This window comes from Neophocaena asiaeorientalis, unplaced genomic scaffold (assembly GCF_003031525.2).
Source record: "Neophocaena asiaeorientalis asiaeorientalis breed wild unplaced genomic scaffold, Neophocaena_asiaeorientalis_V1.1 scaffold206, whole genome shotgun sequence".
In the NCBI taxonomy this organism is placed as follows: Eukaryota; Metazoa; Chordata; class Mammalia; order Artiodactyla; family Phocoenidae; genus Neophocaena; species Neophocaena asiaeorientalis.
Genome location: NW_020174578.1, coordinates 2,001,411 through 2,022,655, shown reverse-complemented (window position 1 = coordinate 2,022,655; position 21,245 = coordinate 2,001,411). Strand labels below are relative to the sequence as shown.

Here is a 21,245-nt window from a genome sequence, read left to right as displayed (position 1 = left end):
ATGATTCAGTGAGAGGAAGGGCTTTTACAAAAAGCCCTGCCTCAGAAAATAGCTCCACCTGCCCGGGGTGGGGGCGGGGGGCGGCTCCTGCATGGCCAGAGTAGCTGGGAGACATCTCCTGAGCGGGTCCCTGATGTGATCTCGCAGGGATCTGGACTCCGTGATCACCTCTACCCCTCCCTGCTCCACACTCAGCTTCCAGGAAAGTGAAGAATCAAGCCACAAAGTGGAGTCATGATTCTGTGCTTTTCACAAAACTTGCCCTTTGACAAAGTACTTGCAGGTGTGTGATTTGTTAAGCACTCACAACAACGCTGTGGGGAAGATATTACCCCATTTTTCAGCTGCAGAAACGAAGGCCAGGGAGGTTGCAGGTCACAGAAGTAGTAAGAGGCAGGGTCTAGCCTGGAATGCTTTCCAATCCAGCAAAATCTCCATCACAAATACCCCTTCCAATTTCACAACCACTGTAAATCCCCAAGCCAAGCTGATTCTCTGCAAATTGGGGATGACCTCAGGCAGGGCCCAGATTACTGTGTCCAGCTAGTTCTGAAGAGAGGTGGGAAGAGAGAAGCCAGGGAGAAGGAGGGTGGTCCCAGTCTGTGCCAGGGGAGGAGGGGAAGAAGGAGGAATTCTTGGTAGCCTCTTCCCACTGTGCTCCTACAATGAGCTGCACTTCGGGCCAGGGACCAGGCTCACTGTGCTAAGTAAGGAGGTTGCTCCAGGGAGGAGGGAGGATGGGCTGCCCAGGCTGGATAACCCCTTGAACCCTAGCTTTGGGGGTGTGGGCGCTGGACCCTCCTAGGCTGCTGTCTGAGAAGGCAAAGTTTGCTCCTGGGTCCCAGGGCTGTGTGGATACCACACAGCTGTATTCTGGGGATGGCTCCAAGCTGACTGTGCTGGGTAAGGAGGGCAGCTGGGGTCCCTGAGCGCTCGCTCGGGCGGGCTGGAGAGAGGTGGGCTGCTGCCCATCTCCATTTGGGGCTGTGCTCGGGGTCGGTGGGGACCTGGGCTGAGTTTGGGACATCAGGAGAGGGCAGCGGCAGTTTTTGTCCTGGGCCTCAGGGCTGTGAGCAACGACCCTCTGTTCTTCGGCGAGGGCACCCGGCTGACTGTGCTAGGTGAGCGGGGTGCCCTGGGGCGTTAGCGGAGCGGGGCGTTCAGGACGCCAGCAGGGCCGCGGGACCCCTTTTTGTGCTGAGCCCTGAAGCTGTGAGCACTGAAACTCAGTACTTCGGCGCGGGCACCCGGCTGTCGGTGCTAGGTGAGCGGGGACGCTGCCGCCGGGGACGCAGCGGGTTTTTGCGCGGCGCTGGGGGGCCGTGACTCAGCCCCGGTACTTCGGGCCGGGCACGCGGCTCCTGGTGCCAGGTGAGCGCGGGCGGCGCGCCTCGGTTTGGGTGGGGAGCCCCGGGGCTGTGCTTTACAGGCGCCGCCGTGGCCTTCGGGGCCGGCAGCCGGCTGACCGTGGTGGGTGAGTGTCCGCGGGCCCGGCAGCGGCGGCGGGGCGGGATGGAAGGCGGCGAGCGCCGGGCGTGGCGGACGGGGGCACCTGGTCCCCTCGCAGCACTGAAGCGGGGCGCTGGGACCCGGGAGCAGCCTGGAGCTGCGGGGGTTTGAGTGCGGGGCTTCTCGCTGTGCTCCTATGAGCAGTATTTTGGCCCAGGCACCAGGCTCACGGTCATAGGTAAGATTTGGATGCCTCCCCTCTTTCCAGCCCGGCTCCTGGGGGGTCCCCAGAGATGGGTGGTGTGGGCTGGAGCTGGGGCGCGTGTCCAGTTGTCCATCTGGGGGTAAACTCTGCAAGGGAGGTGGGGAATATTGGGTGGGGAGGGTTTTGGGTAGGGATACTCCCGGGACGGGAATTTGAACAGAGGGAAAGGGGGGCTTTGGTCTCTGTTTCTGAGATATTTAGGGACAGGGTGAGCATTGGAGAAAGAGAAGATTTATTGGGACTCTGAGAGCTGCTGGATTGGAGAAAAAGACCATGGAGGGCAATCTGGGCTGGGGGAAGGGCAGGAGGGGGTGTAGCTGATGCAAAGGGGAGAATGAGCCAGAGGGGCAGGAACAAGCAGGGGTGAGCACAGGACGTGGCCCCCTGCACAGCCGGCTCCTGGGAGGTGCAGATGGAGGCTTCCACTGAGCAGAGGAGAAAAAGGATGACAGACAAGAGTGTGGAACAGAGAGGTGAGAGAGAGAAACCCCAGGCATGAGGGAGAGAATCAAGGTCAGCGGGGTTTGTTGATTTACCGTTTAGAAGTTTGGATTTGAAATTAGCTTTAAAACCTCTTCCTCTCTTCCTAAGCCCCAGACCCCTGAGGGCCAGGCTGTGTATACAGCACATGGGGGCTAGATGGGAACCTGGGCCACTGGGTGGATTTACTCACCAAACGTACCCCCCTCATCCCCTAGCCGGATATCTCCCTCCTCACACCATGTCTTCTAGGTTAAACAGCCAGGTGGGGCAGGACCAACATTAAAATGCAGGTATTTTGCTTGTGAGCTGAGGAACATTCCCTGGAGGATCTTAGGCTCTTTGTGCTGGAAAAGGACCTTCAAGGTCACCTGCTGTGGGGAGTATTGAGCTTCCAGAGGGGGAGAAACCCTCAATACTAGTATATTTACCTGGATGATTTGACAACAGCAAGGGTGTTTGCAGTTAGGCTAATTAAGATGGAGCCAATGGGGATCAGCTGAAGTGTTTGTTCCCAGAGGAAAGCTGGGTTTCTGTAATCAGCCAGGGTGGAGAAAAGCAGGATACCTCAGAACCAGGTAAATCTGGGTCCCAAGCCCTGGCCCTTTAATGATCCAGAACCTCGGAAAAGTGAATCTGTGTCTCACCTCAGGTAAGTGGCCCCCTGCTCCTTTGTCTCCATCTCCCATGGTCTTTTCTCTGGAACCAGAGAATGCAAAACCCATGAACCCTGGTGGGGCATGGAAGGGTGGGTGGTGCGTGGGCAAGGAGACCAGAGATCCCTGCTCACAGGTACCTACCTGCTCTCCCTTCCTGCCAACAGCATCCTACCAGCAAGGGGTCCTGTCTGCCACCATCCTCTATGAGATCCTGCTGGGGAAGGCCACCCTCTATGCTGTGCTGGTCAGCGCCCTGGTGCTGATGGCCATGGTAAGGACGAGGGCAGGATGGGACAGGTGATTGAAGGGAGAGGGTGGAATGTCATGAAGGGTAACTGAGGGAGTCTCAGAGTCATGTCCTGGCACCTCAATGGAGCTATAGTGGGGCTGCCAGACGGGGGACAACGTCTGAGGTCATCACAGAATGTAGCTTTAGAAGATGGGGAGAATCAACTAGCTCTACCCGAAATCAAGCCCTAGAGTCAGCTTCCTCTGACCCACTCGTACTGTTCGGTGACCCCTGGCACCCTGACAATGTCCTCTTTTCCTCAGGTTAAGAAAAAGGATTCCTGAGACCAGCTCCATAAGTGCATCCCGAGTCATTCTTCATCCTCTCCTTGGCTGTTCCTTAACATGTTTCCAGTCTGTGTTCCTCAAGAGTTTCTCTCTCTCCACCTTCTTTTATCTCCTTCCTACATGGATATGTCCCTTCTCTCAGCTTCCCTGCAGACTGAGCTCCTCCCCACCGAATCTGAAATTGATTAAAGTAATAAAAGTGTCATGGTGGGCTTGACTGTGTCCCGGGAGCGTCTATGGAGTTCTGCCCTTCCCTGTTCTACCTCTGATTTAGGGAAATCACCACCCCTCAGGCATACAGAGTGATGGACCCTCGTCTCTGACCAATGTCGATTCCTCCTGTTTGTCCTGATGGAGGGTGGACCCCATGGTCCACACCTGGGTATTCTGGGCCCCAGTGGGTAGGGTTAGTTTGAAGGGCAAGGAGCTGGACTCTGAAAAACCTGCATATTGATGGCATAAGGATGAATGGAGATGAACCGTAACCCCCAGCTCAGCGCTGGACGGAGGACAGGGCGACCTGTAGGTTAGAACGTCTGATCATTTCTCAATTCCAGATTCAAGTTTCACTCCTTACGCATTTAGAGTTTATCTGTGTTGGTTCTTAACACTTCCATCTTGTCTGCTTTCAGAATTTGGGCATAAGATTTAGTTCTACTTTGCCGAAGTTAGAATCCTAAAGAAGGCATAGAGTTGAAAACACGGAAGTGTGAAACCTGGAGATTTCGTGGAGGTGGGGCACATAGGGTCAGGCCTTGAGGAGGAATGGAGAAGGGGAGCAGGGTCCACTGGGGGCTGGGGTGCTGCACCTGAGGGTCTCTTCCAACAGGCTCCTTCACTTGATGGAGTGGAGACCAGGTCACCCCAAAGGTAGTGTGCTGCGTGCACCCACCTGGGTGGAGACTGTTCCCTTACTGGGGTAAATGCTACCGCACGTTACATCACTGCGGTAGAACACTACACCCAGGGAGGAGAGGAATGCCATCGGGACAGAAGACAGACCATTGAGAGAGGCTCTGGGTAAGTTAGTTGAGGCAGAACGCTGGGGGTGAGAAAGCAGTTCTGAAAGCTGGGAGAGGGTGGGGAAAGTGGAGTCCTTATAGCCTGCTTTGTTCCAGGATTCGGGCTGGCGCATGTGTTGTCCCAGCCAATCCCCACAATGATCCCAGAAGCAGGTGTTTTTCTCCCAACTTCATATGTGAAGAAACCACAGTTCATAGATCAAATGACTGGTAAGCTGTGAAACTGGCACATTCTTCTGAAGACGGCAGTTCAGGAAGTTTTTCCCAAGTCGTGACCAAGAAGCTGTGTTTGCTCACAAAATCGCTGGGTGACCTTAGATCAGCTGCTCCCAGAGTGTGGGCCAGGACCTGTAGCAACAGACTGAGGACACCTCGATTCCCGAGTGTATTTGTTCCCCAGGGGTGCTGTAACAAAGACCTGATGGTTTAAAGCAATAGAAATGTATTCTCTCACGGTTCTGGGGGGCAAAAGTCAAAATCAAGGTGTTGGCAGGGCCACGGTCACTTCCAAAGTTCTAAGGAAGAATCCTTCCTTGCTTCTTCCCATTTCTGGTGGCTCCTGGCCTCCTTGGCTCATGGTGGCATCACCCCAACCTTCTATTTCTGTCTTCATGTCTCCTTCCCTGTATCTCTGTGTGTAAGCTTCCTTCTTTCTCTTACCAAGACCCGAGTCATTGGATTTAGGGCACACCCTAAATTCAGAAGGATCTCGTCCCAAGATTCTCAATACCTGCAAAGATCTTATTTCCAGATTAGGTCACGGCCTGAGGTTCTGGGTGGGCGTGAATTCGGGGTGACATTATTCATCCCACTACACTGCGTATCAGGAGCAGGAGACGAGGGGTTCTCTGGACCCAGCTCACGCAGGCCAGGAAAGGACATGGCCCAGGGGAGGGATGGCCTGGGAAACTTATCACAGGCCCATAATTTCCCATCAGTCATGAGTATCTCAAGATTTCTCAAACTGCAGACAGTATTTTTACTTGTTGCTGTTGTTGTGTATTTGTTTTGGTAATGACTAAAGAATCCCCAAACAAAGGAGACTGAGTGTAGACTCTAGACCAGCACCCACAAAAGCAACCCCTCCCATTCTTTAGACACGTGTGGTGGTTCCTCACAAGGGCGGGACAGGGAGATAAGCAGCTAAAGAGACAAACGAATGCCTCAGAGGGAATGAGGCCTGGAACAGAAGGAGCGGGCCAAGCAGGGAGCGTTGGAGCCAAGGGTTTGTGCAAGCAGAGCTGTGAGGAGGGTCGGGGTGGAGGCGGGAGAGGAGGGTCTGCGGGCTTGGTGGCTGCCATCTTTGGGGTGCTAAAAGCAGAGGCATTAGCAGGTGGGAGGATGTGGGGGGGAGTTGCTGGTGGGCACCTGGGGTTTGTCAAAGTGAGGAACGAAGGAACGAATGTCCCCTGGAGGATGGATGACTCTGTATGTCACCTTCTCACTCCTGGAAACATAACAGAGATGAAGAAACTCCATTTGGTCCCCACCCTACCTTGACCCAGGGAGGCCCCTCTTCCCAAATCTTTACAGCCCTTTCCTTGTCTCTCTCAGACAGCACTGCCCCCAGCATTCAATTCACAGGCACTGGGAAGTTAATTTCTTCTGCCTCTACCTTTTTCTCTATAATTGAAATAGATCTTTCTGGACCAATTCTAGCCAACCCGTCCATTCTTCCTCAGGTGAAACTGAGCAAAGATGGATTAGATATAGGGCAACCGTATCGTTTATTATGAGAATGAGGGTGCTGTTGAGGGTGAAAGATAAGATGCTGGGACAGGAAGGGTAAGCCAGGATTGTCCTGGCAAACCAGGACACATAGTCGCTCCAATTAAAGGGGCTCAGAGGGCGTTTCTGAGACCAGAGTCACTCCTGGAATGGGAAGCACTAAAGCAATTCCTCATTGACCTGCGCCTGTCTACCTATTCCAGTCTCAAGGCTAATCCAAACTTCATCCCATTAAGGAAATCTGTGGGCAGAATGTAGTACAGGGGCAAAGCGTGCTTACTGATTGAAGAGACTCGGAAGCCAGGCATCTCTAGAAGAACGCCTGTGGTCCCCCAAGTTCTCACCATTCCAAGGGGCACAGCTTGACCCCCGCATGGGTAGCTCTCCAGGAGAGGAACCTCAACCCTGTGACCTTTAGAGATTTACTTAGAAATGAGGAGGGGAAAGGAAGCATCCAGCTGGTCATGTTGGGTGACATCCTGGTGGGGGGAATGGGACTCCCGTGGGGAAGGGCTGTTTGAGTCACTGTCACTTGGCCGGAAGAAGAATGTTCCTATGAGCACCAGGATCTAGTAAAGACCTGCAGCCTTTCCTACCGCCCCCGGGCTTGGGGGCGCGGGGCAGGCTACATAAGGTTGGGCAGTAAGGATGCCAGGGATGGGGCAGGTAGAGGACATTGAGACCATCCAAGAGACAAAGACTTTTTCTCTCTTAAGTAAATGACTAGGGACAAGTAAGGAAGAGAAAGAAAGGATTTTAGAACAAGAGAGGTCGGGATAAGAACAACGGATCTTGACAGATACTAATATTCGCGTTTCCTGCCGTGAGCCATTTCCCTGTTTTGCTTCCTCCCTAGTGACCCAGAGAAGGGGAGCCTGCCCGACTTCAGCCCCTCACAGGGTGTGTGACACACAGCCCCGACGGTCCTATACAGGAAGAGCCTCCCGAGGTTCACCTGCTTAGGGATGGGTGTGGGAATGGAAGATTGGTACTTGAGACCTCTCTGGAAGCTATATGCGTACAAGGAAAACACACTCATACCTCGGTGTATTACATTTAGGGATTAGGAGATGCTGATGTAAGTCAAGAAATGGCTAAAGACCCCAGGTCAGTTCTTAGCATTGCACTAACCTATGGATGACTCTGTCATCTGCAACCCCACTGACCTCTTCTTAAACTTTCATCACCAAGTTCCCTTTTTCCATGTCCATGGAAATTGCCCCGTAGCTGTATAAGAAGACTCACAGTATTGAAGGCCACCAAGCCTGGGCAACAATTGTAACTACCGTTCATTCTCATAACTTGTGGCGGACTCCCATAGTTTCTAGAAAGGTGATCTCTGGGCCTTGGGACCCCATAATGTGAGATGTCATACACCCTCTCCTGGCCCCCAAAATAAAGCATTTCCTGCCTCAGTCTAAGGTTGGATATCCTCCCCTCGCATCCTGAGTACTTTTGCTGCTTGTGGATCTGAAATCCCAGGTTCTTAGCACACCACAGTCTCTGGCTCTCCTGGGGATTTATTGTCTGCAGCAAATGACATAGTCTCTGCTCACCACCCCACCCCACCCCCAAGGTCCCAGCTGCATGTCTTTTCTCCTCCATCTCCATCTATTGTTGCACCTAGACTCCTCGGAGGGCTTCTTGGGGAAATGGATGAGTGGATGGATCTGCACATCAGCAAATAGAGCTGAAAGTGAGCCAACAACTGTGCCTATTTTCACAGAAGTTTTGTCTAACTTAGCTCTAACTTACCTCAGCTGTCCTCTGTGAGTGTAAGGGTGGTCTTGACAGAAAGACTGCATGCCAGAGTTTCCCGTGGTTGCATCCCCTGCCACATCCTGACCAGATTCGCTGACATAAGGAAGTGGGTTTTATAATAGTGACCTGATGGTGGTCCTGGGCTTGACCCCAGCTGCCCACATTCTAGGCCGGTCCAGTGGTTACAGCTCAGCCCTTTTACCCTCACTCCCACCGTGGGTCTTGACTTTGACTGGATATTGGACCCACAGACACTCTGGGTGGTAAAGAAGCATGCATTTCAGGGTCTTGAATCCCCCCAGTTATCCTTGATCTGTCCTGGGACAGAGAACTCTCAACCTGTCTAGGTAGGTCACTTCGTCACTGGACAGTGCTATGAAGAAATTTGTCCTCTTTAGGTTTCCATAAATCTCACTGCAGTGCTGAGCATTGGTCATAATTATATGCCTGAGTCCTTCTTAAGACAGCTAGCATGCCCACCTCTAGTTGAGTCCACAAATCTATGAGAGACAGAACAAGCAGAACCTTTAAAAGCTTGAGTTTGCAAAATGGAGAAAGTATGCAGTAGATAGATGAGACCATTATGCCAACAAAGAACATGGACTTTAAAGCCAAAGAGACATAGTTTCAAGCCTTAGATCTGCCCTTATCAGCTCTGTGATCTTCGGTAAGTGACCACCTCTGAGACTCGGCTTTCCTGCCTACAAAATGGGCTCAATCACAACCCCGACTTTGTCAGGTGGTTTTGTCTTATTTAGTCTACACAACATATAAAGCTGTGATCACAGTGTCAGTAACTATTAGCTGCTATTATGATAATTATTACTAGTCTAAAGATTTATTTTTCAAGCTAAACATTTACAGTTCTCTCAGTTTTTGTCTCATATGGCACAGTTTTGAGCACTCCTACTCTCCAAAGCCCAGCCACTCTCTTCTGAAACGTTTACATTTGTTTTTTGGTTTTTGTTTTTAATAAATTGATTTATTTATTTTTGGCCACGTTGGGTCTTCGTTGCTCCGCGAGGCCTTTTCTAGTTGCGGCGAGCGGGGGCTGCTCTTCGTTGCGGTGCGCGGACTTCTCATTGCGGTGGCTTCTCTTGTTGCGGAGCACGGGCTCTAGGCGCGCGGGCTCAGTAGCTGTGGCGCGCAGGCTTAGCTGCTCTGCAGCACGTGGGATCTTCCCGAACCAGGGCTCAAACCCGTGTCCCCTGCATTGGCAGGCGGATTCTTAACCACTGCACCACCAGGGAAGCCTCTACATTTGTTTTTAATCTTCCTACTTTTCTAAAAGTGTGCTATTCTGACCTACAGAGGGGAAGAGGGAGCTTCGCATCCTGTTCTCCATACTTTCTGCTTTGATCCCACGAGGGCAATTTTTCAGTGTCTGGACCCACAACATCCTATTGACTCACAGAGCTCACTTTCGACTCCAGCCCTGGGTCTTTTCCACATGCACTGCTTGTGAGCCCATAGTCCCCTTCCTGTGTGGGGGCGGGGGTGGCAGGGAGTACTTGTTTAATATTATCATGTTTCTTCAGCTCATCTCTCCAACTCTCTAGTTTCTGCAGAATTCTAGCTCTGTGGTTCATCATAGTTACCTCCCATCCTCAGGCCATCTCGGATCTGATCATTGTGTCTTATTTATTTCTCTATAAGTGGTTCATAAAATTCATAGCAAGATCACCACTCAACATACAGCCCACGTTCCCCTAAGCTTTGCCTGAGATCCAGGAGCTGCTAAAACACAGGACGTTGGCTTCTGGTCCTCCTCTGTCCACAGCTGCATAGCTCGGAACAGTTTTCTTCTCTGGGCTGCTATCTCCTCCTCTGTGAAGTGAGGAGACTGGGTAAAGCGATCTCTAAGGAATCGTCAGGCTCTGCTCTTCAGATTCAGTGATCCAAAGTCTGCAGGCCCCAGATCACCATGCAGAAGGTAGCTCGGGGAATCTAAGCTCTTCCCAGACACAAACCAGTCCCACCTGTGACATAGTCTCAGCGGCTGTCTGTAGTGTAAGGGGGTCAGTGCTGACCCCGGAATCCCACAGTTCACAAGAGGCACCTGGAGCCCTGGCACCTGGAAAGAGGGCCAGGGCCTTGAATGAGGAGGGGAAAATAGCGTCGAAAGGAGAATGGCCTTGAATCCAGAAAGTAAAGAGCAGCGGGTTGGGGTCTTTTAGAAGACAGCTGGGGAAGAGATGGGGTGCCTGAACCCAGTGCTGGCTGTCAGGGTCTTTATCTCTAAGTAACATCAGCGCAAGTAGCAACAGCAACGCACCTGCCGCTGCACCATCTCGGGGACTCACAACAGGATGTGGTTTGACATTTACCAGGTCCTGCCTCTGGGGCGCCTGTGAAAGTCCCTCCTGCCCCCCCATCTTCTGAGTTCCGTGCACACCAGGCTCACCACATCCTGTCCCAACTTCTTCCCATGCTGTCCTTTCTACCTGGGCCTCCAGTGAGCACCCTGGCAGTGGAAATAGAACTACAGAGGGAGAGGCAAAGGTCTCTGGAGGGGGATCCAGGCACCTCAGCTAAACGTGCAGACCACCCAGCCCCCAACACAACTCCCACACCTGCTGGAGGTTACGCCCAAGCTCAGAGGCTGCAGGGAGTACCTTGGGGACGGTGAAGAATGCAGAACAGCTGCAATAACTGCTGGGACCCCACTGGGGTCCCTTCCGGCCCCACGTCATTCAGGAAAATCCCTCCCCCCATCTGCCTCTAAGCACCCTCCCCCCAACCTCGACACATACATAGCCTGCCACTTCCTTCCACTCATCTAATGAGTGGGTACTAATGAGTCACAGGAAAGGGAGCCCTAGATCATCAGCAGACTGAGAAACGGACAGTCGCTGGATATCCGAGCTGGTGTCTGTGTGCTGTAGTGACTGGATTTCTCTAAGCATCATCCCTACCACTAAGGCCTATGAAGTCTGTGTGATGGGCAAGGTCTATCTCATCTGGGCAAGAAGTGGAGGGAGAACACAGTGCAGAGAGAATAGAAAAGCACACGGCCAGAATAAACACCTCAAAGGAGGGAACAGGAAACAACAGGATAGGTAACGGGGCAAATCTGCTTTGCAGCAGCTCCGAGGGCCGTAGTATCCTCAGCTCAAAATGTATAATCCTGGACACAACTGTGAAGTCATCCAACTTTAATATTGCCAGCTTCCCACCCTGCGCATTCCCCACCTTCCTCAAGCTGCCTAGAGGCCCCAGAGTCTCTCCCTATAAATCCCGTGAGTAGCTAAGATCCAGACGTGAAGCCCCAGATCTTCCAGTGGCCAGGGAATGACATGTATGGGAAGAATTGTCCGGGCACATCTACAAAGTCAGAGCCAAGAACAGGGTCTTGGAAGGTGTCCTGGAAAAGAGACAGCCTCGCCTCTCCAAAGGGGTGAGTGAGACTGACGGATTCCTGGCAAGAGATAACATTTCTGAGCAGTATCTACCCTCCTGAGCTGGTTTCCTTTGTCTCCTGAGATGACGATGACTGTAGATTTCTGATTCCCAGACGCTATGGAAGCAGTTAGGGGAATAGGGTTCTTATTCACGAATAGGGTAGATATCGTGGCGGATAGTAACTTGTTTTGATGAATTTAGATGGCTTTCAAGCCTCGCCTTAGCTAGCCTCCCCTTACCTATTAACGCCCTCCTGTCTCTATTGCCTTGTGCAATGATCAGGACTGTTTTCTCACTGCTTTTCTGGAACTTTCAATATTGATGGAGATCTCCACATTTCTATTCAAACTGACTCTCCTGCTGGGAATGTCGTTTTTCTTATCTAAATACTAGCCTCCCCCGGACTCAACATCGTTAAAATTCTATCTCCTTCTGAAGTTTTCTAGAACATTTCTGAATTTCTAACAGGAATGAAAACTCTGTTTTGACTCTCCTACCAACTTCTCTTGAATAGTCGTGAGTCCCTGGAAAACACCTCTGTTAAGAAGGATTCTGGGACTGCATAAATCCCCAACAGAAAAGATTAATATCTGAACAAGCAGAATGTAGGGTACAAGTTTCATGGGTTTGCCATCGAAGTACACTTAGCATTTTTAAATAATTACTACAGAATTTAAATTTAATTATTTTTAAAAAACAAGTCTTTCTTTTGGATAAGTTGTAATCCAAATATCTTGTACACTTGGAGAGGAAAATAATATCTGTTGAAAATTAGACCCTGTAATAGGGCTTTATAACATTAATACCGTCTAATTTAACACGTTTAATGAGCCAATAAGAAAGGTTTCACAGGTGAGGAAAATGAGTTCTAGAGAGATTGGATAATTAGCCCAAGGTCATTAGAGCTAGTAAATTTAAACTCAAAAACCAAGTGCCTTAAAAATATAGAGACAATGAAAGATCAGTGGTTACCAGGGTTTGCAGGGAAAGAGGAGAGAAATTGGTAGGTGAAGCCCAGGGCATTTGTAAGGCAGTGAAACTATTCTGCATGACACTGTAATGGTTAATACAAGACATGATACATTTGTCAAATACCACAGAAATGTACAACGCAATGAGTAAATTTTAATGTAAACCATGGACTTTAGTTAATAATAATATATTAATATTGGTTCAATAATAAACATACCACACCCATGTAAGATGTTAATAATAGGGTAGGCTGGGGAGGAAAGGGACATATATGAGAACTTTATTATCTGCTCAATTTTTATACTAATCTAAAACTGTTCTAAATATTAAAATCTATTAACTAAAAATAACCTGTTTCTATTAACTAAAATCTATTAACTAAAAATATTAAAATCTATTAACTAAAAATAACCTGTTTCAGGGAGAGGTCTGTTTCCACTTATATTCAATAACCAGCTAACATCCAAACATTAGCCTAAGACGCTGCTTACTACTAAATGTGAACAAAAGTTGAGTTGTAAATGCATCTTTATTTCCATGGTTTTAGCATCGCTGATCGACTTAGTAAATTTAAATCTTCACACACGGAAAAATAAGAAAACAAACCAAGTGCCTTGATTTTTTTCTGCAATTTCTATTTTTTGTTCTTTTTATTGAAGTATAGTTGATTTACAGTGTTGTGTTAGTTTCTGGTATACAGCAAAGTGATTCAGGTATACATATATATACCTATCCTTTTTCATATTTACAGAATATTGAATATAGTTCCCTGAGCTATATAGTAGGACCTTGTTGTTTATCCTTTTTATATGTAGTAGTGTGTATCTGTGAATCTCAAACTCCAAGCGCCTTGGTTAAACCATGTTGTGACCATGCCCAGCACCGTCTTGAGTGTATTTCACTTTTCTTTTTAATCCTTGTGATGGCTCAGAGTGTCCCGCACGTATAGCTGCTTAATACAAGGTAGACCTTAAAGTGCAACAAGGACCCTTGGGCATTATTCAACACTGTCTTGATCGCTTTGTGTCTCTGTCTCAGATTTTGTGCTGCAGATTAAATGATTCTGAAAGTAAACAAACGTCTGAATTGTCCTAAATGAAATGATGCCAGGAACAGAGTATTTTAAGACTTCTTGTGCCCCCTCGTGGAACAGAAGGGACATTAGACAAGAAAATCTTTTTAGGAATGAGGAGGAAGAGGGAGGGATGAGGGGCTGAGGGACGAGGAAGATGCTCAGTTGCCAAGGTAACCGTGTTATCTCTTTCCAGCCATCCTCATAAGCTTTGCCTCTCCTTCATTTCCATCCAAGTAATTTCTCTTTTTTAGGGTTTTGCCATTACATATCCTGTCTCTTGTATCTCTTTCATCACCATCTGCTTCTCTGCTCCCTTCTTCGCCATAAGGCGAGGGATGAGACACAGTAGAACAGGACTAAAAAAAAAAATCTAAAACCCGAAACAATAATCAACATCCCTAAGTGCACGTTTCTGATACTAACAAAGCCACACTTGTAGCCCCTATGAATTAACACCTTGCCCCTTCCCTGGCTCAAAGCCTCATCCAAGCCTCCAAAAGACGTCTAGTCTCTTCAGAAAGAGCAAGGAGACTTTCCAGGTGATGAAAATTAACTAATTAAATAACCCTAGTTGGCATCCTCATATTTGCTCACCAGTCCTCCGTCACGTCACATATCCCTGCAGGTGCATCCTGCCCTTCTCATCAGCATATGCACAACCTCAGTCCCCAGTGTAGACCCACGGGAACGTGAGAGAATAGGGTGTTGGGCAAGGTATAGCACACTTTGAGGACTGGAGTATGATAGCCTAGGACTAGACATCCACACATCGGGAACTTGACTCTGCATACGCGATTCACAGGTTCTACACGCATCAATTTTTTGTTCTCCCTAAGAATGTAGTGAAGGTCTTTTGGAATATCTGGCTTGACTCAGTTGCCCTCACATCGGCTGACAGTCAGAAACCCAGTGACAAACATCCTCTGCCCAGTCCCTGAATGAGGGCTCCTGGAGCAGGTGGTGAGGACTGGGGAGGGTGTGAGGTTTTTGCACAGATGTCTGCCCTACCCAGCTCAGTGTGAGATTCCAGGCGCAGAGGTAGAAGCCAGAGTTACTAGGCAGAAGTTTCTTAGAACTCAGGATGAACAGGCCATCCTTGGGCCTGGAGGCTTCGAAGTTCTGGGGTTCCTCAGCATCTATCTGGTCAATACTGCTGGAGTAGAAGAGCAGCTGGAGGGCCCCTCCTGCCGCCTGCCGGTACCAGTACAGGTTGGGGTATGATGTCCCCTTCACAGTACACTCCAGGGAGAGCGGGCTGCCTGCAGGCTGCACCCTGATAAGTGGCCATTGATGGATGGTCTGAGCTCTGACACCTGCGGGAAGCATAAAAGGCCATTTAGAGGGAAGAACCCCAGCCCAGCTCACCTTCCATCCTGAGAGAGGGATGGCTCAGGCTCTTCCACGACTCAGGCACATGGGAGCCATTGAGAGGAGTAGACTGGGAAGGCCAAGGGTGCAGAGGGTCAATGGGCAACGGGAGACCAAACTCCTTCCTGGGGATTGAGGAAACCAAGACGCAGTGCGCCAGCCACTAAGATTAAACTCCCATATTCACGGCAGACCATTGAAGGAATGTACCAAAGAGAGTCAAACCAATAGCTGAGACTCCAGATTCAGAGAGCTGTGGTGAGGGTGAGGTTTTGAGAGGAAGACCCACCTAAGAAAGTGCCCAGGAGAAGAGCAAGGAGACAGCAGGGCATAGCTCCAGCCCGCCTTCAGTTCAGCTAGTGTGGCCGACACCTCCTCTGGGCCCAGAGATGGCCAGGCCCCTCCCACTCAGAGTTCACAAAATAGAGCGTGTATCTCCTCAAACTGGGGAGGAAATGAGGCTTGTCTTTTCTTAAGTGTGTGATGAATCATCCTGTCCTCCCTGGGAACCAGCTTTACCCTGCACTAGTTATCTGTATTGAAATCCCTCTGAAGTCCTGGTACGTAAATCTATTTCATGTCTCATTAACCTGTAAACAAGAGGTGACTCTCTGGCTCCCCCAGGAGACCATCTCCGTAACCGTCAGAGAAACTGATACTGGCAGGATGATGATGAGGGATTTTAGTCTGTCTGAAGCTGGAAACAAGCTATAGGACATGTCACCTGCGTGGCTGAAAAGGAGATAAAAGCAGATCGAGGTCCAGAGATTTAGGGCTTCAGTGTATTCAAAGCAAAAAAGCTCAGCTCCGAGGGGAAGGAGCTGCTCTGACAGCCAGCCAAGGGCTCCAATGCATCGTCTTCATCGCCGGCAGACAGGATTTGAGACCTAGACAGGCAGAGTCAACTACTAAACTGATCAAAGTCGGCCTCTGTGCTCCACGAGCCTCTAACGGCCTCACTGGATCTAATTTATCCTTGAAGTGCAACACGGGGTGGAGGACAATTGAGGCCTTGGAATCAAATAGATATGGGTTCTAATCACAGCTCTGCTTCTTAGGAGCCCTCAGTGAACTGTTTTCCTCAACGCTCTCATCTGTAAAATGAAAAGAAGGGTTGTAATGCACTAAGTCCCCTACATACGAACCTTCAAACTGTGCGCTTTCAAAGATTCGAACGTGCGTTCCATCAACGTCAGGCGTGAGTGGAATTGCAGCTTGCCCTCCGTCTCCTTTGCTGACGATCCTTCAGCTCTACCATCTCCCACCTCCTCTCCCTCCTCCGGTCAGTAACTCTTCTTTCCTGTTCACTCGATGCCAGCCCCTGGATGCCAGCTGTTGTACCGTGCTACTGTACTTTTCGAGGGACTGTACTGTAAGATTTAAAATGTTTTCTTTACTTTTTGTGTTTGTTTTCATGTATTATTTGGGTGAAGAGTATTATAAACCTATCTCGGTGCAGTACTATACAGCCGATTGTATTAGTTGGGCACCTGGGCTAACTTTATTGGACTTACGAACGTGCTCTTGGAACGAAACTCATTCATATGTAAGGGACTTACCGTACCTACAAATGGTTGAAGATGCATTTTGCCTGGTGCACTGCATGCACTCTTACAAGTGTTGGCTGTTTTGGGTACCCCCAGTGCTTGCGGTCAAGAGTGGGAGATGTACCATGGGATGGGATGGAGGGCGGAGCTGGAGGATGACAGAGACACAAAAAGCATTGCCAAGCCCCCAATTCATAGGAGCTAAGGGTGAGAATCTGCTAGGCAGCTGGTATAACCTCATTCTATTGAAATGAGACATAGGACCCCAAGATGCCTGGAGGACAGCCATTGGGTCCCTTGGAACCTCCACTTCTCTTTGCCTTTGCCAGGCCTGTCCTCTGATGGATTCATTTTCCAAACAATTACTCAGTTTGGGCTGGACGTGGTGAAGTAGTTTAGGGTGAGTCCCTGGGAAAAGGAGCCGTAGAAGTGGCCTAACAGGGAGAACAAGCCTGACGCAGATCAGGCTCTCTGTGACGCTTTCCCCTCTCATCAGCGGCCAGTGATGTAAGAGATTTGTTGTTGTTGCTGTTGCTGCGGTAACACAGTTCAAAGTTCATGTTGGGGTTCTTGCTTCTAATAGAGTTTCGGCTGCAGCACATGTGTTTGGTTTGCATTTGAATGCACTGTATTTGTGGGAGAGGGTTTCGGTTTTTGATCCTTTCCAAATTTAATGAGTCCTTTTATGTTATTGACTTAAGTGAAGATAAATCAAGTGGTAAGCATAGCGTGGGTTCCATGAACCCTTAGAACATATGATGAAAAATAGCTAGAGCCAACTACAGTTGTTCAATCTCAGTTTTTATAAACCTCTTAATAGGACCCAATATGCCTCTATGCTCGTCAGATTGGAGGGGTTGAACCCAAGATGGGTATGTACCCACGTGCACACACACGGCCTCGTGTCTCCTTTTCTCTCCCTTTCTGTCCTTCATCTTTGCTCCTGGAATTTTTATTGAGTTAGTCCTGAGTGGGGATGCGGGTGGAAGGAGGGTAGACAGAGAGCGGCAGCCGATACCGGGAGGAGGGACTTGTCCTTACTTTTGATGAGAACACGTCATGCCCTCATTCGGCTGGCAGGCTCTCACTCCAGCAAAAGCTGTGTGGGTCCTGCAAAGCCCACGAGAGCTGATGTAACTCATGGGCTGCCAAGCATAGAAAGCAATGTGACCTTCTTCCCTTGAGATGGCACAGCAGACCGGAGAGTGAAGAGACATTCAGAGGCGCGTAGCCAGCTGGCTCCTGCCTCCCTAATCATTGTCACAACTCACTAGCTTGGAGCTCCTTCCATATGGCTGCTGCCATAGAAAAACATCTCCTCGTTCTCCACTCCCACCTGCAATATTGCTTATTCATTCAAGCTATTCAAGTCATTCATATACTGAAATGCGGGTGTGGATATGGTCCCTCTACTCTGTGGCAGCAAATCTCCAAGAGGGAGGAGCCCTATCTCTGGCCCCTGTGAGGAGGTGTCAGCCAGAGAAGCTGAGCTGACGCCCAGGTTGAACTATGGCAGCTCTCTCCTTGCCCTTCCTGGACACTTTCTTAGGTGGGTGTTCTTCTCCCTGGCAAGCCTCCCTCAAATCCTTTGGTTACCATGTTGGCTTTCTCTCCCCACACTGAATTCTTAATGATTCACTACTGACAGGATAAAGCTCTGTACGTGAAGAGAATGGCAATACATTTAACTCTTCTCTCTTTAATTTAAAAACTGAAATCCGTCCCTAAACAACAGATTTGGAAGATACTTTGAGGGTCCATTTGTTCCTCTGCAGAAGAGTTAAAAATTACGTGGGCTGAGGGGAAGAGAGGAGAGTCACCCAAGGAGATGTTCCTAAATCTCCCCAATCTCTGTCCTCTCCACATCCTGCCCCTGCCTGGCTACATCTTGATCAAGGAAAGAGATGGGGGAGAGGCGGGGAGGGCAGAATCGGAAGCTCAGAAGTTCGGAGGGCAGAGAATTGTGCTAATTTCCAGGGTAGGGAGAACAAGACCCTGGGCACCTATTTGCCACACCAGAGATCAGTAAGTAGAAATGGCTTGTGGTAAGAGGATAACGCCTCCAAAAGATGTCGACATCCTATTCCCCAGAACCTGTGAATATGTTGGGTTACACAGTGAAGTGGAATTCACGGTGAAGTTGGAATTAAGGTTTCTAATCAACTGAGCTTAAAATAGGGGAATTATCTTGGATTATCCAGGTGTGCCCAATGTAATCACAGGCATCCTTAAACGTGGAAGAGGAAAGTAGAAAAGAGTGAGAGAAAGAGATGTAGCAATGCAAGCAGAGTCAGAGAGGCTAGGGGCTTCCCTGGTGGTCCAGTGGGTAAGACTCTGCACTCCCAATGCAGGGGGCCCAGGTTTGATCCCTGGTTGGGGAACTAGATCCCGCATGCATGCCACAACTAAGACCTGGCACAGCCTAAATAAATAAATATTTAAAAAAAAAAAAGAGAGAGAGAGAGGCTATGTTTCTTGCTTTGAAGATAAAGGGGGCCATAAGCCAAGGAATGCAGATGGCCTCTAGAAGCTGCATAAGGCAAAGCAAGGGATCCTCTCCAAGAACCTCCAGAAAGGTATACAGCCCAGCTGACACCTTGATTTTAGCTCAGTGAAACCTGTGTCAAGCTTCTGAACTATATAGAACTGTAAGATAATACGTGTGTGTGCTACCTCAAGCCACTATGTTTGTAGCGATTCATTACAGCAGCAACGGAAACCAGTACATGGCTCTCAAATGTTTCTTGACAGAGGGACCCAAGGTAGTCTCCAAGAATCCCCAGGGAACGCAGGATAACCAGGAGAATCCACTTTCTCATTCATGTGAAAACAGATGAACTGAGAGAAGAAATCAAGCCCGAAGAGGCCTCCTTGTTGAGACATGGAATCTAGAGCATCCTGCATGGATCAACAGGGACTGAAGAACAGATACACACTAAAAAGGCAACAGTTATCAGTGGGGCCAGATACTGAAAACCTGTATGAATTCTGAAGAAAAGATACACAAGGACTGAAGTACCCTCCGATGATGCCTTGATACTTGGTAAGCTCCCCAGAACTTAGGTACCATCAGGAGGAAAGGGGTAAGAGGAAAACCATGAACTGCCTGAGAAAAACCTGAGTCAACCACATGTACCCAAAGGAAAGGAGACTTAGATATAAAGTTATTTTCATTATAGAAAATAAAATTATTTTACCCACCCATGTTTGAAGCCATAAGTTTCATACCCAATGCATATTAAATTCAAGGTTAAATAGGTGCTGTGGAAAATGCAGAAATAAATAAGCTGTGATACTTGTCTTCCAGTAACTATTATCCATTGAGGAAAGTAAGAGGTGGAAAGTCATCCAGATAGGAAATGCTAAAAGGGTTTGGAAACTTCTGCTTCCAGTTCTGATGGAGAAACAGGTATCCACCTAGTCCTCTGTATTAGTTTCCTTGAACTGCTGTAACAAAGTACAGTTCATTGAACTTGAACTGCTGTAACAAAGTACCACAAACCGTGTGGCTTGAAAAAACAGAAATTTATTGTCTCACAGCTTTTGGAGTCCAGAAGTCCAAAACTAAGGTGACAGTAGGGCCGTGCTCCCTCTGAAACCTGGAGGGGAATCCTTTCTTGCCTGTTCCTAGCTTCTGGTGGTTTGCCGGTAATCTTTGGCATTCCTTGGTTTGTAGCCGCATCACTCCAGTCTCTGCTTTCAGCATAACATGGTGTTCTCCCCGTGTGTGTCTGTCTTCATATGGCTGTCTTCTTATAAGGACACTACAGTACTTAGTACTCAGGTAGCCCACAGTATGCCAGTATGACTTCGTCTTAACTAATCCCATCTGCAATGAATCTACTCCCAAATAAGTTCACATTCTGAAGTACTGGGGGTTAGGACTTCAACATATTTTTTCTGAGGAGGACACAATTCAACCCATTATACCCTCCAACTATAAAGAACTAGAAAACCGGATAATACACGAGACAATTGTTTTCTGATATTAGACGATAGCTAGTACAAGACTGTGATGTATAAGACAGGGAAACAAATGAAGTGAGCTCTGTAGTCATTCCAGTTTTCTGCCTGGTACTTTTTGGGCTGCTTTGCCAGGAGAAGGAACCCAGACAGAGCACAGCAAATCTTGAAATCCTACTGAGCTGAGGAGACAGGAGGAAAAGAGCCCCAGAAATCTACAGAAGGGGCTCCTTGAGTCTTTGGCTGAATACTAAGCTGTGTGTGACTAGGGTGAAACTCCATGAGGCCAGGCAAAGAATAACTCCTGGTGAAATACAGGGTGAGGAATTACTAGAGCTTGCACAAGGCTGAGATGTTCAAGCTGTGTCCCACCAGAATAGATGTTTTCTTTCTTTTTTTTTATTAATTAATTTATTTTTGGCTGCATTGGGTCTTCGTTGTTGTGCTGGGTCTTCCTCTGGTTGTGGTGAGCCGGGGCTACTCTTCGTTGCGGTGCACAGGCTTCTCATTGCGGTGGCTTCTCTTGTCGCGGAGCACGGGTTCTAGGCGCGCAGGCTTCAGTAGTTGTGGCTCGTGGACTCAGTAGTTGTGGCTTGCGGGCTCTAGAGCGCAGGCTCAGTAGATGTCGCGCATGGACTTTGTTGCTCTGCGGCAAGTGGGATATTCTCGGGCCACGGCTCGAACCTGTGTCCCTTGCATTGGTAGGCAGATTCTTAACCACTGTGCCACCAGGGAAGCCCCAGAATAGATGTTTTTGAATTCCCAGTGCATTCAGTTGAGACCCCAGAGAGCCCGTAGAGTAGGATTCAACTAGTCCTGGAATAAGGCTCTACTCTACCTTAAACCTAACAAAGCTTATAAAAACCCCTGAAAAGAACAAGCAGACAAGCTGACCTGCAAGTAAATTCATGGCCTGCTAGAATGAAGCTCCACACTGTTTGAACGAAGAAAACAAGATCCAGACAATAGAAACTAAAA

General features: G+C 48.9%; 1 protein-coding gene, 1 long non-coding RNA gene and 1 gene segment (V, D, J or C); 1 reads left to right on the top strand and 2 right to left on the bottom strand.

Moving 5' to 3' along the window:
* Positions 1–808: 808 nt before the first annotated feature.
* LOC112408475 (serine/arginine repetitive matrix protein 1-like) lies at positions 809–2,405 on the bottom strand. The gene is made up of 2 exons (XM_024758076.1): positions 2,397–2,405; positions 809–1,643 (listed from the first exon to the last, which is right to left on the bottom strand). Exons 1-2 carry the CDS (start codon positions 2,403–2,405, stop codon positions 1,227–1,229), a joined length of 426 nt encoding a protein of 141 aa, XP_024613844.1. The 3' UTR covers positions 809–1,226.
* Positions 2,406–2,833: 428 nt separating this feature from the next.
* On the top strand, positions 2,834–3,646 carry LOC112408438 (uncharacterized). Its single transcript, XR_003004947.1, has 3 exons — positions 2,834–2,846; positions 3,018–3,124; positions 3,406–3,646. It is a non-coding gene; the product is annotated as an uncharacterized LOC112408438 (long non-coding RNA).
* A 10,625-nt stretch (positions 3,647–14,271) lies between these two features.
* On the bottom strand, positions 14,272–15,245 carry LOC112408474 (T cell receptor alpha variable 9-2-like). The segment is given in 2 exon segments: positions 14,272–14,702; positions 15,047–15,245. Coding segments are annotated over 2 exon segments (474 nt in total).
* Positions 15,246–21,245: the final 6,000 nt, after the last annotated feature.